This window comes from Mus caroli, unplaced genomic scaffold (genome assembly GCF_978045245.1).
Source record: "Mus caroli unplaced genomic scaffold, Mus_caroli_1 scaffold_6, whole genome shotgun sequence".
NCBI classification, from domain to species: domain Eukaryota; kingdom Metazoa; phylum Chordata; class Mammalia; order Rodentia; family Muridae; genus Mus; species Mus caroli.
In genome coordinates, this window is record NW_028227261.1 from 25,592,134 (window position 1) to 25,610,145 (window position 18,012).

At 45.4% G+C, this 18,012-nt stretch overlaps 1 protein-coding gene across 3 annotated transcripts in view; it reads left to right on the top strand.

Annotated features, from left to right (window-relative positions):
• The window catches only part of Gmeb1 (glucocorticoid modulatory element binding protein 1), a 38,066-nt gene extending 27,269 nt beyond the window's left edge, over window positions 1-10,797 (top strand). For all 3 annotated transcript variants that reach the window (XM_021161118.3, XM_021161119.3, XM_029476464.2), the window contains 4 exons: window positions 13-144; window positions 1,300-1,437; window positions 4,669-4,791; window positions 6,350-10,797. In XM_021161118.3, coding sequence (XP_021016777.1) covers window positions 13-144; window positions 1,300-1,437; window positions 4,669-4,791; window positions 6,350-7,047 — 1,091 coding nt within the window. In that variant the 3' untranslated portion in view covers window positions 7,048-10,797. The remainder of the gene's footprint in view (window positions 1-12; window positions 145-1,299; window positions 1,438-4,668; window positions 4,792-6,349) is intronic.
• Window positions 10,798-18,012: the final 7,215 nt, after the last annotated feature.

The following is an 18,012-nucleotide window of genomic DNA, read 5'->3' on the forward strand; positions in this document are numbered from 1 at the left end:
GACTCTCCTTAGGGAACATCACACAGATCGCCATCTCAGAGGAGAGCATGGAAGAGGCGGGGCTGGAATGGAACTCAGCCCTCACCGCTGCTGTCACCATGGCCACAGAGGAGGGTATAAAGAAAGAATCTGAAGAGATTTCAGGTACTTTCCCATACAGCTCAGGGTTATAGACCTCTTTGTTACCTCTGCTGGTTTTCCTCATAAACATGAGCACTGATATAGCTGGGATCATCTCCTTTCACCCCAAGCAACCGTCCTGCAAAAGCACAGTTTAAACATGCATGGGGTGTGATTTAAGGTGGTCTGAGACCGGTTACACAGTACAGTACAGATGGGCGCTGTTTGACTCCATTGTCTCTGCTTCTCTCTAACCAGCTGTCCCATCTCTAGCACATTTCTCAGGCAAATCAAACTGGGAGATATTAGAAAGAAAATTCTGGTAGCAGGCAGCATAGTATAGTGATTATTAATTCCCTTAGAGGGACTAAGAAAAGCATCTCCACTTTCCTTTAATACATATTTGTTGCTGGCCGGGCGTGGTGGCGCACGCCTTTAATCCCAGCACTCGGGAGGCAGAGGCAGGTGGATTTCTGAGTTCGAGGCCAGCCTGGTCTACAAAGTGAGCTCCAGGACAGCCAGGGCTATACAGAGAAACCCTGTCTCGAAAAACAAAACAAAAAAACCAAACAAACATATTTGTTGCTATTTGCTGGGTACATACGTAAAGAGACTTAGTGACCATTCTAGGGAAGCCTGCAGACCCTCCCACCCAGGTGTTTGGTTTAATATAGAACTAATAAAGATTAATCTTTAGTTAATATTTAGTGTACTATCTTTACTAGCTAACCTTCATAACATTAAATCTTATCTAATCAAAAGCAAAATTAAAATTGAATTTAATCAAGTAATACTTAGCCTTAAATATTGAATGGCTAATTAATATTTAACTGAGTATCTTTATTGGCGTGAGATGCCTGTTTTTATAGCCAGAATCAGAACAAATCAAGGGTCTGACAAATTGAGGTAAATATCCTAAGCCCCTAGAGATGCAGGGACTAATAATTAGGTACCAACTTGTGGAAGCAGCCATGTTTCATGTTTTAATACAGAGTCCTTTTGAGTGGAGATGAACATTGTAGCCATGCGCTGAGGTCTCTGGGTAATATGTCTGCTCCCCTTCTGTCTCATCCGGTTTGTCCAGAGGACACGTTGATGTTCTGATGAACACTGTAGCCATGCGCTGAGGTCTCTGGGTAATATGTCTGCTCCCCTTCTGTCTCATCCGGTTTGTGCCAGAGGACACGTTGATGTTCTGGAAGGGGATAGCTGATGTAGGGTTGATGGAGGAGGTCGTCTGCAACATCCAGAAGGAGATGGAAGAGCTGCTCAGGGGCGTTCAGCAGCGGCTCATTCAGGCCCCTTTCCAGGTCACAGGTGAGTCCACTCAGTCCGGAATTAACCAGCATTTCAAATATTCACAAGTGGCCTCACAACTCAAGAGGCAGAGGCATCGCACCTTCATTTTACAGATAAGAAAAGTAAGGCTTGGCCGGGCGTGGTGGCGCACGCCTTTAATCCCAGCACTCGGGAGGCAGAGGCAGGCGGATTTCTGAGTTCAAGGCCAGCCTGGTCTACAGAGTGAGTTCCAGGACAGCCAGGACTATACAGAGAAACCCTGTCTCGAAAAACAAAAAAAAAAAACAAGCAAAAAAAAAAAAAAAAAAAAAAAAAAAAAAAAAAAAAGAAAAGTAAGGCTTGGAGAAGTTAAGGCATTGTCTTTTACGGTTCGCCACTGTGCTTTGTTTATGTGGTCCTAGGTATTTAACTTGGCCTCAACTTGCTAAAAGCCTCTTCCACTGAGATTTCTCCCCAGCCTTACTTTATTTTATTCATTAACTGGGTTTTAAACTTTGGTTTGTTCATATCTTGTTTTTTCAAAGACTTCTTTTTCAATTCTATTGCTGTGATGAAACAGCATAACGGAAGCAACTTTGGGCGTGTGTTGGGGAGGGCTTATCTCATCCTATGCTTCTAGGTCCCACTCTGTCACTGACACACTTACACTAATCTACGGCCCTCATCTCCTGAGTACAAAGAAAAAGCCTGCCTTAGCCAAGCGTGGTGGCACACACCTTTAATCCCAGCACTCGGGAGGCTGAGGCAGGCGGATTTCTGAGTTCGAGGCCAGCCTGGTCTACAAAGTGAGTTCCAGGACAACCAGGGCTACACAGAGAAACCTTGTCTCAAAAAAAAAACCAAAAAAACAAACAAACAAAAAAAAAGCCTGCCTTTTCTTCCTTGTCTGGATGGCGAATCTCCAGCCTCTGACTCTTTTCCCAGACATCCCCAGACGTCCCCAGACGTCCCTCTCCTTCTTTGCTATAGGCTCTGCAGCTCAATCAGGAGGTGATGGAGAAGATGTTTACAAAATGCTGATACAGGTGAAGCACCATAAAAATAACATTACCAGCCGGGCAGTGGTAGCACACACCTTTAGTCCCAGCACTTGGGAGGCAGAAGCAGGTGGATTTCTGAGTTTGAGGCCAGCCTGGTCTACAGAGTGAGTTCCAGGACAGCCAGGGCTACACAAAGAAACCCTGTCTCGAAAAAACAAAATAAATAAATAACATTACCAAAGTATGGCCGATAATCAGATCCTTGCCAGTACATAAATCAGCATTTGAATAATAAAAAGACAACCTTTACACAGTGCACAAAAAGATCATCCCTACAAAACCCTGTCTGAGGGGTGGGGGTGGGAACGCATCGCAGGCTTGCCCACAGACCACTCTGGTAGGGATATTTTCCAAATTGTAGTTTTCTCTTTGAAATAATTCTAGCTTGTGTTGAGTTGACATGAAACTTTAGCACACGTGTGTGTCTGTATGTGACATGAGTGTGAGTGCTCGTGGAGAGCAGAAGCACCCAGTTCTCCAGGAGCTGGCAGTTGTGCACTGACTGCCATGGGTGCTGGGAACTTAGCACCGGGCTTCAGGAAGAGCAGAGTGCCTTAACCACTGGCCCCGCAGGGCTTTGAACGGGCTAAGTATACACTTTTCCATTTAGCCACTACCTTGAGATGACTGTAAGGTCTTCAAATAGAAGGGTCAGCAAGTTAGATGGGGGTGTGAGTGTGGAACACAGGAAACAGTGGAGCTGGGGAACTACATGTGGGAGCTCTCAGCTTTTGTATGTATAAAACCATTGAGGTGGACACACTAGCACCAGCCCGTGGTCTCGGCTCCTTAGTGGATTAAAAGGCAGACACTGTGCTCTGCCTTTATATATATATAATCCCAGTCCACAGGAAGTGGAGGCTCAGGGGTTTAAACATAGCTGGTTACATATCGAGACCTTTTCTCTAAACACCAAAAGTAACACATAGAATTGGGTGAAGTAGCTGTGAAAAGAAGTGTATCTAAAGTGGTCTGAGTTGAAGTGGTCTGAGCTGTGTATAGGGTTAGTTTTACTTAGCAGTATTGTATGCAAGGTGTCATGTTTGACATGTAAAGTAGGACGTGTGCGTGTGTGTTTGTATAGGTATTTGTTGTTATTTGAGATAAGGTTTCTCTCTATGTAGGCAGTCCTGGAATTCACTATATAGAACAGGCTAGCCCAGAAGTTGTCTCTGCCACCTGAGTTCTGGGAAAGGCATATACCACCACATCTAGACATTTATTGTTTTTTTTTTCTTTTTTCATTTATTGATATATATAATCATACACACATACATACATATTGAGACAAGGCTTTACTCTAACCCAGGTTGGTCTTCAACTCAAGGCAGTGATCTCACCTCAGCAATCTCAGATGCTATGATTACAGTGTGAGCCATCATCCCTGGCCTATTGTGTTATTCAAAGATGAAGTTCCACCATATTGCTCAGGCTGATCTTGAACTCCTAGGCTCAAATAGTCCTTCTGCCTCAGCTGAGGCTGTGGCTGCCCACTGCTACACCCAGCTTTTACCATCCTGTTTTCTAAACAGTGGGTCAGAATTTAAAACTAGATGCAAAGCTTAAAGTTTGTTGTGTTTGGTGTTCTTTTGTGTGTTTTTTTTTTTAAATATTATTTCTCTTATTTATTGATTTTGGCCTTTGTTTTTGCAGTAGTTGGAATGGAATCATCACACAAGCAAGCGCCCTGCCACTGCGCCGTATTCCTACCCATGTGTGATTGTTTACATAGGAAGCTCGCAAATATGTTACAAAATCAAAATCAAGTCCATGTGATAAATCCTGGCTTAAAAAAATTGCCAGACATGGTGATGAGCATCTCGGAACTAGAGATGTGCAAGTAGGAGTTCAGTTATCTTTGACAAGTTTGAGGACAGCCTAGGCAGTGAGATCCTGTCTCAACCACCACCACCACCACAATTGCTGAGATGTAGTTAAGAGAGTCCCATAATATCTTGATTCTTTTCCTTGTAGTGAGTAAGGGAGGTGTGGTTGAATCAGAGTCTAACATAGCTCAGGCTGGCCTAGAGCTCACTATAGCTTAGGCTATCCTTGAACTCCTGACCATACTGCCTGTGTCTTCCAAGTGTGCTGGGTTTGCAAGCATGCCCTGCCACTCTTCTGGCTTTTCTCAGGTCTGTAACTAGCACAGGAGGGGGCTGGTAGGAGCTTCTGTTCCAACTCTACAGGCCTGTGCTTGGTTTAATAGATGCTGCTGTTCTAAACAATGTGGCGAACACATTTGGCCTAATGGACACGGTCAAGAGAGTTTTGGACAACAGACGGAAGCAAGTGGAGCAGGGGGAGGAACAGTTTCTCTATACCCTGGCAGGTAGGTGGCGCTCACCTCTTCTCAGAATGTGCTTATTTTTGAGTGCTTTTTGGAGGGCTGACTAGGTTATTCTAATAGTCTAGGAATATTGGTGACAGAACACAGGTCAGCTTTCCCTTTTCACATTATTTTATTGCCGTTTTTGCTAACTGTGGATTTTGTACATTTTCCTTTTTTTTTTTTTTTGTCATAACCATAAATTGTGACTGGAGAGATGGCTGGCTGAGTTGTAATGTATTGGCTTTATACACATGAGGACTTCATCTTAGATCCCCAGCACCCACATGAGAAGTCCGGGCTTAGGGCATGCACCTGCAATCCCAGCACTGGGGAAGAGGAGACAGGAGATGCCTGGAGCTCATTAGCTAGCTACTTAGCCAAATTGTGGAGCTCCAGGTTCACTGAAAGACCCTGTCTCAAAAACACAAGGTGAAAAGTGATCAAGGGAATAGCTCTCCACACACTTGGGCACATCCCCCCACTAACATATACCTACACCCCAAACACAAAAATACCAAACAAAGCAGTCAGGAACTAGGAGCATCCTGGTAATTTAATTCTTCCGCCTACTTTGTTCATTGCCAAAGAAGCTTTAGAAATGTAATATGGAACAAAATAGTCTCCGTCTCGTCAGGGTCGTTAAGGAACTTAAGGAAAGTAAACATAGAAACAGACAAAGACAAGGAAAGCTCAGGTGTGTAGGTGTGCTAGAAGAGCTGTGAAGACTGAAGGGACATGCCTCTGCTCTTAAACTGCCCGCTGCTATAAGTGTTCTTAAAAGATAGCTCTAACTGATACACTATTTAACTCAGCCCAAGAGACAGCCACTGCAGCCTAATTGGTGAGTTGCAGGCTAACGAGAGACCTTGTCTTGAAGGAGAGAAACAGTGCTCCTCTAGGTGACACCTGAGTTTGTCCTCTTGTCTGCACAGAAATCCACATGCACATGGATACACATATCTCATACATATGTGCAGGTTGGAAGCTGTAGCTCCACTAAAGCACATCCTTAGCATGGCCGTGGTCCCGAGTGTGAATTACACATTTGTGAAAAGGAAAAGGACCATGGCAGCTTCTTGGATTTGTGTTTTGACAAGAGATGAAGCCGGGCGTGGTGGCACACGCCTTTAATCCCAGCACTCGGGAGGCAGAGGCAGGCGGATTTCTGAGTTCGAGGCCAGCCTGGTCTACAAAGTGAGTTCCAGGACAGCCAGGGCTATACAGAGAAACCCTGTCTCGAAAAACCAAAAAAAAAAAAAAAAAAAAAAAAGAGATGAAAAATTTGCAGAGGAGTGTGTGGTGAATTAAGTAAGATCACAGTTTAAAGGCTCTGAACTGTGGCCCAGCCCATAATCCCACCACTAAATGCAGTTCCTGAAGAGTTAAAAAGAGAAAAACGAATCCTCTCTAGGACTCACTTGAGAAACAGTGGTATGCTGTGCCTGAGGTTACATAATGACAGGACCCTGTGTCTCCTGACCCCTGGTGAATATTCCCAAAATAACATTTCTTTCCACAAAGTCTGGCTGGTTTGGTTTTGTTTTGTTTTTCCCCGTAGACTTGGAACGGCAGTTGGAGGAGCAAAAAAAGCAAGCCCAAGATCCCAGACTGAAATCCCAGACGGTTCAAAATGTGGTACTGATGCCTGTGAGCACCCCAAAGCCCCCAAAAAGACCCCGGCTCCAGCGGCCAGCCTCCACCACCGTCCTGAGCCCTTCTCCTGTCCAGCAGCCTCAGTTTACTGTCATCTCTCCCATCACCATCACTCCTGTGGGCCAGTCTTTCTCCATGGGCAACATCCCAGTGGCTACCCTCAGCCAGGGCTCCAGTCCTGTGACTGTCCACACACTGCCTTCTGGCCCTCAGCTCTTCCGCTATGCCACGGTGGTTTCCTCTGCCAAGAGCAACTCACCAGACACAGTGACCATCCACCCTTCGTCAAGTTTGGCACTGCTAAGCTCCACCTCTATGCAGGATGGGAGTTCCCTGGGCAACATGGCCACCATGGTGAGCCCCATGGAGCTGGTGGCCATGGAGTCCGGCCTGACGTCAGCAATCCAGGCTGTTGAAAGCACCTCTGAGGATGGGCAGACCATCATTGAAATCGACCCTGCCCCAGACTCCGAGGCTGACGACACTGAGGGCAAAGCAGTCATCTTGGAGACAGAGCTGAGGACTGAGGAGAAAGTGGTAGCCGAAATGGAAGAACACCAGCATCAGGTCCACAATGTGGAGATTGTGGTCTTGGAGGACTGACTGGGGACAGGGCCAAGAGCTGTGTTTTGGTTTGGAATTTTAATTATGTTTATTTTTATCATTGTCCCGCTCATTTCCACATAGAACTTTTTTTAAAAAACAAAAAACAAAAACAAAAACAAAAAAAAAAACCAAACTACAAAATCTCGTTGTAACTGAAAATGTTGGGTTCCTCCTACTCCCTCATTGACAAACGGACAGAACGAGCTACCTTTCCAGAAGTTAGATACAGGTCACCCAGGGTCTGAACCATCTTTCCCCAAGGAAGGTAATTGCTTTTAGGGGAGGTGTCAGGTATCCAGGAATCCTTTCCTGAGTAGTCTGTCTGTGTATACACGCATGGCCTCACTCTTGTAAAGATGCATTGACCAGACCCTGGAGCACAGATCTGACTCCAGAAGATGACCAGCTCTGCTGTGGATACAGAAGCACGCTTGCCTCTGTATCCTGGATATGATGGCCTCAGATGCTGGTGTGCAAAACTGAAAGAACAGGAAGTTGGCTCTGCTTAGGGCGGAAAGTAGTGTGGTCAGCAGCTCACAGGGGGAGCCCTGTGACAGGGAGGAGTCAAGGAATGGTCTTCCAGAGGGGCATCTGATGCCCCTTGAGCTCTCTGAGGGTTGGGTACCATTTTCAATTTCAGAAGAGGACAGAGATTATAGAAAGATACACAGCAATCAAAAGCTTGTCACAGCTGTGCTTTTGGGATAGCTCACCTTGCCCCCAGCCTTGTCAAAGCCCTCACCCTCCTCGCCCAGGACTATCAGTCCATTCCTTTGCAGACTGTGATGTGGTATAAATTGTTCTAATTCTTGGACTGTGGCTGTCATGGAGGTGGGGCTCCAAGGCCATCATTTTTCGTTTCTTGACTCCAGGAATGGCAGAGTCCCGCGTGCAGACCAGCTGCTATTTTTGGTGGAGCCCTGCATGTAAGCATGCAAGTATGTGTGTGTGTGTGTGTGTGTGTGTGTGTGTACATGTTTCGGGTTTGGAACCAAAAGCAGTCATTTCCTTGGTGCTGCCTCTTCTTTTCCTTCCGTCTGCTGGATCCCACGCTCGGCAGCTTTTGGCAGACAGCAGTGACAGGTGCCTGCCTGCCTTCATTCTCTTTGCAAGTCTCCTCTTCTGATACCACAGATGTTTCTGTGAGATACAGAACTCATAAAATGGCTTAGGCTTGGCAGGGACAACTGGTAACACCTTTCCTGAGGTGTGGACTAGATGGCTCCTGAGTGAGCTGCACTTCCTGGGAAAGGGACATTGTATTTGACATTGCAAGAAGTATGACAGGAGTGTCAGTAACGTCTGGGCACGGGGCTTCTTCCTAAATGCTGTTTGTACATTCAGAACTACTAGGTCACTCTTTCTGCCGTGATCCCATGTCGTTGATTCTCTTCATTGTTTGGGGGAGAGTAAGCAGGGTTTCTGATTTCTTTAATTACATTGTTTACTATGTTAGGGAAAATATAGACACTCTCCCGGTGACTTTATAGGTCAAAAAAGCATACAGCCTAGGAGTTGGAGGATTTATTATTATTATTAAAAGTAAAATTTTGGCTTTTGTTTAAAAAAAAAATAGAGAAGGGTGCCTGTCTAAATCTGTCTTCCTGCCTGCAGGTTTTGAAAACCCTGTAAACAACCGAGAGTTGCACCTTCCATCTCTTAGATGGCCATGTGTCAGCAGGGAAGCAAGCCCTCAGGGATCACTCTGAGGGCCCTGAAGAGTGCAGCTTCCGAACTCTATTCAGATTTGTTTCAGCTTTAAAACCGGACTTTTCTTTTCAGAATATTTAATTAGGCTGGGGACAGAACCGAATTGGTAAATGTTCACCTAGCATGCATGAAACCCTGGGTTCAGTCTCCAGCAAGAAATTAACTGGGCATGGGGGCACATATCTTTGATCCTAACACTTGGGAAATAGAGACAGGAATCTTAGAAATTCAAGGTCATACATAGCAAGTTCAAGACCAACCTGGGATATATGAAATAGTGTCTCAAAAAATTTTTGTTTAGGACAAGCTTTTGGTGAAAGAAGGCATTTATTTCTGCCTTCCTTAGACTTTCTGTTAATACATAGGAATTTTTATTACACTTATTTATCTGTGTGTGTGTGTGTGTGCGTGCGTGTGTGATGGTGAGCTTGCTACGGTATGTATGTGAAGATCAGAGAACAACCTGCAGGAGTCTGTTCTCACCTTCCACCATGTGGGTCCTGGGAATTGAACTCAGGTTGCCAGGCTTGGTGGTAAGCACCCTCATCCATTGAGCCATCTTGCCTGCTCTAAAAGTTTCGGTCTTTCAGACCGAAACTGTTACTTGAACCTAGAAAGCCACATTGCATCCCTGTTGTGTCCTTTAGGTCATTTCTCTTTTCCACAGACAGGCAGACCAATTCAGGACACGGGAGGCACCCTAGAGAATAGAGGCAGGCTCCTTCAAGTCCTGCCTTTTTGCTCTTCACAGCTGTTGTGTGAGCAGCATGCTTCCAAAGTCAGATTTCCTTCTTGAGACAGAGCCTGTTTACTTAAAACAGATTACATGAGCTTTGCTGTTTTCCTGGTCTTCCAATTGCTGTCATTGCTAGCTGCAGTGGTACTTGGAGAGATGAGATCTCTCACGGCCCTGGTCTAGATTATTTTAGGTGGGGTGATACACATGCAAGCTACTGATGTGTGAATAGGCAGTTGCAATGAAATTACTCCTCAGGCTGACTTGATGGTAGCTATCTTTTCTCTAGCCATTCATTAAATAAACATTTGTAAGTACTGTCTATGTATAAGTACTAAACGCCAATAGATTGCGTCACCTAAGCCCCAGTAAGTACCATGAAGATGCAGGTTTTGTGCTAGATACTGATCTTGCAGACAAGCCAATTCCTGTTCTCAAGAAGTTCATACCCAGACATCTTTGCCGTTAACCACCCTTTTTGTTTGTTTGGTTTGTTTTTCGAGACAGGGTTTCTCTGTGTAGCCCTGGCTGTCCTGGAACTCACTCTGTAGCCAGGCTGACTGGAACTCACAGAGATCTGTTTGCCTCTGTCTTCCAAGTGCTGGGATTAAAGGTGTGCACCACCACTGCCATAGTGAATAGTCAACCGTATTTTAATGTCGTTGGTTTCTTTTGTAACCCTGTTTTATCTTAAATATTGGGAAGGACTCTGAGTCTTTAGTTCCTAGGTTTCAGCAGGCTGGCAAAGTCACAGAGGTGAAGCCACCCCTGGTGAGATTTTACATTAGGTTGAGGTGACAGCAGCTATGGTCTTTTGGCCTGGAGTTAAGCACTCACTCAGCTTGGGGTCTGAATGGCTTCCGCTAATCTGAGGCAGTTCTCTGCATGCCCTAGTTGTCCTTGAACTTGGCTATGTAGAGTGGCCTGGCTTTGAGCTCCTAAAGGTCCATTTGCCTCTGCCTCCCAAGCACTGGGATTAAAGCGATCACACTTGGCTCTTGCTCCTCCTCAGTTTCTAGGCTTCCAAAAAGTGGTGCTGCATGCTTGCCCGCGGCCCCAGCCGCAGAGGGCAGGGGCGAGAGGAGAGAAAGCTTCAAGATCCTGTCTCACAAACCAGAAATTTAGGCTTCCACATCCCAAACCCAAAGTTACTCTACTTTTGTTTGTGTCGCTCCCCCCTCCCCCATGGACAATAGACATTTAAGATTCAAACCCACTTTGGTGTGTCGTTCCCCTCACCTGCCATAGCAGGAGGGAGAACTAATATAGGTGAATAGCAGGTGATTCTTTTAATGTTGCTGGTTTGTCCCATTTCATGAGAGACACTGAAGGTAAGTATATGTGGGGAGTACTGATTTTATTTACAAAAAAAAAAAAATGTACATTTAGTGTGCTTGTGTGTGTGTGGCATGCCGGAGTACATGGTATCTTTGTCAACGAACAACTTTCAGGAGTCAGTTCTCTTCTTCCACTGTGTGGGTCCCAGGGATCAAATTCAATTTGCCAGGCTTGGCAAGCAAGCACCTCTACTCACTGAGCTATCTTGCTGGCCCAGTGAGATTTGTTTCTTTTTGATGTATTTATTTTTGTTGATGTGTATAAATGTTCTTACAAGTATGTATGTGCACCTCACGCATGCCTTGGTATCTGAGGTGGTTGGTCGGAGAACATTTCAGATCCCCTGGAACTGGAATTAGAGATGATGTCTGCTACCATGTGGGTGCTGGAAATCCAACCCAGGTTCTCTGAATGAATACATGCTCTCAACTGAGCTGTCTCTTCGGGTGATATTATAAATAACAAAACTGTTGTGAAATATGGAGTCATTGAGTCAGAACTGACCCATAATGGAGGACTATCTAGGAGATGGAAAAGAATCCTTCCCCCCACCCTCCCAAAAAAAGGTTGAATTCTGAAATTAAGCACAGAGTGGTGGTGGCACACATCTTTGATCCCAGCACTTAGGAGGCAGTTGGATCTCTGATTTCAAGGCCAGACTTGTCTACAGAGAGATCCAGGACAGCCAAGGCCACACAGAGAAATCACATCTTGAAAAAAATAAGTAAATGAAGTTGTGGTTTGCTTTGGTCAATCCTGAGGACAGGATAAACTCAGTGAGAGGAAGTCCCAATGCAACCCAGTCCCTGTACCTCCAGACAATTTCCTAGCAGTTGATCACTTAGAGGCGAGACATATTCCTTCCACCTACAATAATTTTTCCCTGGGAAATCCTAGTGTAGAGGCAGCGGTGTGATTCAAAAGCCCTTGCCTAGCAGGCGCAAGGCCCCAGATAAGAATTCTAGAATAATCTATAATGTGCTAATAAACAACCAAGGTTGCCAGATGTGGTGTGTCCTACCTGTAACTCTTCCTGTGCGGACCAGAGGTCAGAAGAGCTTGAACTTGAGGTCAGCGTGGGCCCTAAAGTGAAATCCTGTTTCAGCTAAACACCCAGAGCCCAGTTTGTCCAAGGGACTCCAGCCTGTTCTCTGTCCCTCTGTTCAGGGCTGAGGAGGACATCAGAAAGAACTCAGACAGAATCCTTGATCTACACTTCTCTTCTGCATCATCTTTTCTCTTCAGCTCCTAAAAAGCCATAGTTTGATTCTCATGCTCTGCCACATTAGTAACTCTTCCTGTCCCATCTTTGTTTAGATTTAGTTAGTTAGTTAGTTACTTAGTTTTTTTGAGACAGGGTTTCTCTGCGTAGCCCTGGCTGTCCTGGAACTCACTCTGTAGACCAGGCTGGCCTCGAACTCAGAAATCCGCCTGTCTCTGCCTCCCAAGTGTTGGGATTAAAGGTGTGCACCCACCACTGTTTGGCTCCAGGCTGGTTTTGAACTTCCTTCCTCAGCTTTCTAAGAAGCAGTGATGACCAGTCTGTACCACCAAATCTGGTTTTGAAACGCCCTTTGTCATGTACTGTGTATGTACACAAGGTAAGTTTTCCAGAGCACACAGATTCTAAGAGCACATCTGGGTCCAGGGGGATGGCTCACTGGGTTGGAGTACTTCCTGTGTAAGCTAGAGAACTTCACCTTGAGTTCCAGCATCCATGCCAAACAAAAGCTTGATGTGTCCTCATGCACACACAGAACCCACTGCAGTGTGGGCAGAAACGCCAGTGTTGGGAGGGCTCACAGGCTGGGAGTCTAGCTCCAGGTTCAGTGAGAAATCCTGTCTCAAGAAAATAAGAAGGGGACTGGAGAGATGGCTTAGTGGTTAAGAACACTGACTGTTCTTCCTGAGGTCATAAGTTCAATTCCCTGCAATCACATAGTTGCTCGAAACCATCTGTGATGGGATCTGATGCCCCCTTCTGGTGTGTCTGAAGAGAGCAACACTGTACTCACATAAAATAAATGAATAAATCTTAAAAAAAAAAAAAAAAAAGAAAAGAACGGAAAGAATAGGACACCTGACATCTTTAGACTTCCATATGTGCATGTGATGTGCATACCTGCATATACATGTATCTCTGTATACATGTGTCTTAGGTTTTTTTTTTTTTTTTTTTTTTTTTTTTGGTTTTTCGAGACAGGGTTTCTCTGTATAGCCCTGGCTGTCCTGGAACTCACTTTGTAGACCAGGCTGGCCTCGAACTCAGAAATCCGCCTGCCTCTGCCTCCCGAGTGCTGGGATTAAAGGCGTGCGCCACCACGCCCGGCTGTGTCTTAGGTTTTACTGCTGTGAACAGACACCACGACCAAGGCAAGTGTAATAAATAACAACATTTAATTGTGGCTGACTTACAGATTCAGTTAATTATCATCAAGGTGGAAGTATGGCAGCATCCAGGCAGGCATGGCGCAGGCAGAGCTGAGAGTTCTATGTCTTCATCTGAAGGCGGCTAGTGGAAGACTGACTTCCATGCAGCTAGGGTGAAGGTCTTTTTTTTTGGGGGGGGGAGAGAGAGCATTTCGAGACAGGGTTTCTCTGTATAGCCCTGGCTGTCGTGGAATTCACTCTGTAGACCAGGCTGGCCTCAAACTCAGAAATCCACCTGCCTCTGCCTCCCAAACTCCCAAGTGCTGGGATTAAAGGCCTGCGCCACCACTACGGCCTGGTTTAGAGTAAAGGTCTTAAAGCCCATCCCCACAAAGACACACACACTCCAACAAGGCCACGCCTCCAAGTAGTGCCACTCCCTGGGTCAAGCATATTCAAACCATGACAACCAGTGCGCACATGCGCGCGCGCGCGCGCGCACACACACACACACACACACACACACACACACACACACTAAAGCCTATCTTTTACACCTGCGTCATTCTCTACCCAGGATCATGGACTGTGTTAAGACACACCTCAGTTTTCTGGATAAATAACTTCTGCTGGGTAGCATTACCTGAAATTCCTATTATGTCTGATAAAGCTGCTCAACTGTAACAGAGTTCTGCCTTGGAGAATTGCCCTGGGTTCTCACACATCTCTGGTCTCCTGAGAGCCACAGCTTAGTACATGTTGTATATGGACCTGTCACTACTGTGAGAACAGGATGATCAATACATTTGAATGTGTATAAACCAGTGAAGGTGGGTGGCACTGGTGACCCACACCTGCAATCCCCAATAAGATCCGTTCCCAGAAATCCAAACGGGAAGTCAGCTGCAGTGCATGCTTGCAACTCCAGCACTCAGGGGGCCAAGGACCTGAACCTCAAAGGCAGTGCTGGCTACACTCTGAGTTGGAGGTTAGCCAGGTCTATGTGAGCTCCTGCTTCAAACAGAAACAAATGCAACTGCTACCAGAAGTTCTGATAACAGTGTTTCCTCCCAGAGCCCTTGAGATACAGCTTACTTGGGGCCTGGCCTTTTCACAGGCTTCAGCTGTGTGGCCAACCCACATCTCCTGATCTTGGCAGTGTATGGTCCTGCTTCTGCAGTCTCTTCTGTCACCCTACAGATATGCCCAGCTCCTTCCCTCACTCCTTCCCAGTCTCTGTTCACATGCTGTCTTGTTAGAGAAGGCTTTCCTACCCCCACCAACCTTATGAAAAATGGCCACTTCCTCCTGTCCCTTGCTCTCTGCTTCCCATTTTTGTTCATTTTGCTTTGCTTTATTTCTCTGGTTGTTTTTTTTTTTTAAGATTTATTTATTTTATTTATATGAGTACACTGTAGCTGTCTTCAGACACACCAGAAAAGGGTATCAGATCCCATTACAGATGGTTGTGAACCACTATGTGGTTGCTGGGAATTGAACTCAGGACCTCTGGAAGAGTAGTCAGTGCTCTTAACCGCTGAGCCATCTCTCCAGCCAGTTGTTTTGAGACAGGTCTTTCCATGTAGCTCTGGCTGTCCTAGAACTGGCTATATAGACCAGGTTGGCCTTCAACTCAGACCTGTGCCTGCCCCTACCTCCTATGTGCCCCTATTTCTGGCCCAGGCTATTTAAAAAAAAAAAAAAGGAATTAAAACTGGACTATGAGCTAGGCATGGTGGCATATGCCTTTAATCCCAGCTGGATGGCAGAGCTGGGTGGACTTAGGCCAACCTGGGTGGCATAGCAATACCTTATCTCAAAAGATTTTTTTTCTGAGTACAATGGTACATACCTTTATTTCCAGCACTCAAGAAACAGAGACTAGTGGATAAGTTCCAAACCAGCCTTATCTACACAGGGAGTTTTACCAGTCAGGGCTACATAGCGAGATACTTCCTCGAAATAAAATAAGTGAAATAGTAAAATAAAACTTGAGACAAGGTTCCTTGTAGCTCCGGCTACATGCAACTTGTAATATAGCTGGGGTTGACCTTGCCTCTCCCTAAATCTTCACTCTATCTCCCAAGAGCTCGGATTATGTCCTTGTGCCACCATAGGCTGATATGAAGACCCATTGCTTTCTTTTACTTCCTTCTAGATTTCTAACTGAATCCAAGACTTTCTTTCATTAAATGTTTGTTTGAGACTGGGTCCCTCTGTGTTGCTCTGGCTGTCTTAGAACTCAGAGAAATCTCCCTGCCGCTGCCTACTTAAATGCTAAGATTAAAGGCATAGACTACCACGCCTGCCTTCTGGGTTTGTTTGTTTCTTTCTTTTCTCAGATAAGCTTTCTCTGTATAGCCCTGGCTGTCCTGGAACTTGCTCTGTAGACCAGGCTGGCCTGGAACTCAGTACTAAAGGAAAACAAAATCAGTAGGAAACAAAATAAGATAGAAGCAGTTTATAATCCCAGTTCTTTGGGAACCTGAGGCAGGAGGATCAAAAATTCAAGGTCTAGCTGGGCTACTGAGGAATTCAACGGCTAGGCACAGTATCATTGATCCCAGCATTCCAGAGGCAGAGGCAGGCAGATCTCTATGAGTTCAAGGCCATCCCTCTCTTCAGAGTGAGTTCCAGGACAGCTATATGTTCCAGGACAATATGTGTTTCAAAACCAAACCAAACTAATTAATAAATTAGCTAAAATACATTTAGCAGAGTGTGGTGGTCCCCGGCTTTTAATCTCAGCATTCAGGAGGCAGCAGAGGCAGATGGAGCTCTAGGACCTTGAGGCCAACCTGGTCTACATAGAGAAAAACAAACAAAAAAAATTTATGTGTTTGAATGTTTTACCTGCATGTATGTAAAGATACCAGAAGCCACACCAGATCCCATACACCAGGTCTCCTGGATCTTGAGTTAACAGATGGTTGTAGCCTCTGTATGGTGCTGGCAATAAAACCTAGGACTCTGCAAAAGCAACAAGTGCTTTTAAAAGCCGGGCTGTCTTTCTACCTCCAACTGAGATTTTTACTTTTTAGAGTTTATTATTTTTAAAGTTTACTTATTTATTCTTGTTGTCTTTTTGCTTTGCTTTCCTAGATAGTTTCTCTACATAGTCCTGGCTGTCCTAGGACTCACTATGTAGCTCAGGCTGCCCTTGGACTCACAGATTTCAGGATATGGTGATGTGTGCCACCACACCTGGCAAAATTTACTTTAATTGTGTGTGTATGTGTGTATTCCACATGTATGTGGGTGCATGTGGAGACCAGAGTCTCTCCAGTCCCTGTAGATTTTAGAGAGGCTCTCATGTAGGCAAGATTGCCCTTGAAGGTATCCTGCCTGTACCTCCTACATACTGGTATTATAGACATGGCCCACCATGACTGGTTAGACCTCTGTTGTGTCTACAGGTCAGTTTACACTGGATTTGCTGCCATTATTTTTGGCCTAGATTTAGTGTCATGATCTTCTAATCCCTAATCTTTTCCCACAGTGCACTGGGACTTACTATACTTTTAACCTTTTATTGGCCGACCAAAATTTGTAGCAAAAGAACGAGGCCCTGCCGGGCGTGGTGGCGCACGCCTTTAATCCCAGCACTCGGGAGGCAGAGGCAGGCGGATTTCTGAGTTCGAGGCCAGCCTGGTCTACAGAGTGAGTGCCAGGACAGCCAGGGCTACACAGAGAAACCCTGTCTCGAAAAACCAAAAAAAAAAAAAAAAAGAAAAAAAAAAAGAACGAGGCCCTTACAGCTTTTCTTGCTTACTTCTCCAGTCTCCTGTGGTGCCACCCTCCCTCTCGTCATGAGCCAGCTATGGCAACCTCTTATCAGTCCCTACTGGTGCCTGCCTCTTCCTCATTTAAGGTCTTTGCATATCGTGTTCTTGCTAGCTTCCTTCCTTGTCTGGTTAATAACTCATGGTCCTTCAAGTCTGCCTGGGCTACAGCTCACTCCTCAGTGAACACTTCCATGCTCTTCTGAAGAGGACACCTGCCTCTACTTCCTCATTGCACTTTGCACAGTGATAATTGAGTCACTTTGAATAACTATTTGCATGCTCTCCATGTCCTTAACGAGTCTATAAACTCCAAGGGAAAGTGAACTGTAAGCCTTTCTCCCTAGCACATTGCTTAGCGCTCCATAGGTGATGTTAAGGCGCTCCAGTGGCAGACCCTGGACTAGAACCTCAACTCAGTTCCCATGTGGTAGTCTCTAAGCCCTAAAATACTATCATCCACTTCCCTTCCTGCTTCCCAGGGATTACACATATCAGTTTGGTATGTTCTGTTTGTTTAGGAGTCTGTGAAACCAATTTGGTAAATGAACCCAGGGTTAGCATTACCCTTCCCCACAAGGATATTTTAGCGTTTAACTGGGAACTCCTGCAGAAAAGGTGATCTCATAGGAGCTAATCAAGGCTCCCTGTAGCTGAAGAAACTGTCAGAAGCACTCCCCACCCCCCCCGACCCCCATCTCTTAAGAAGATCACACGAAAGGAACCCACAGCATACCTACCATTTTCTAATGTTTTCAACTTATTCCTTTCTTTCTCTCTCTTTCTCTTTCTCTCTCTCTCTTTCTTTCTTACTTTCTTTCTTTCTTCTTTTTTTAACCTCTATTTTTGTGAGAAACTTGTTAGGCAGGTGGTATTATCCTCTGTCTTAAGGGAGGGAATCTGAGACAGGTGTAATAATTTTCCTAGTGTTGTACCTGGACTCGGGAGACCAGTGTTTAGACTCTCTCTCGCTCTCAAGAGATGATGTCTAGTCTAATTTTCTTTTTACAAAATCAAGCTGTCTCT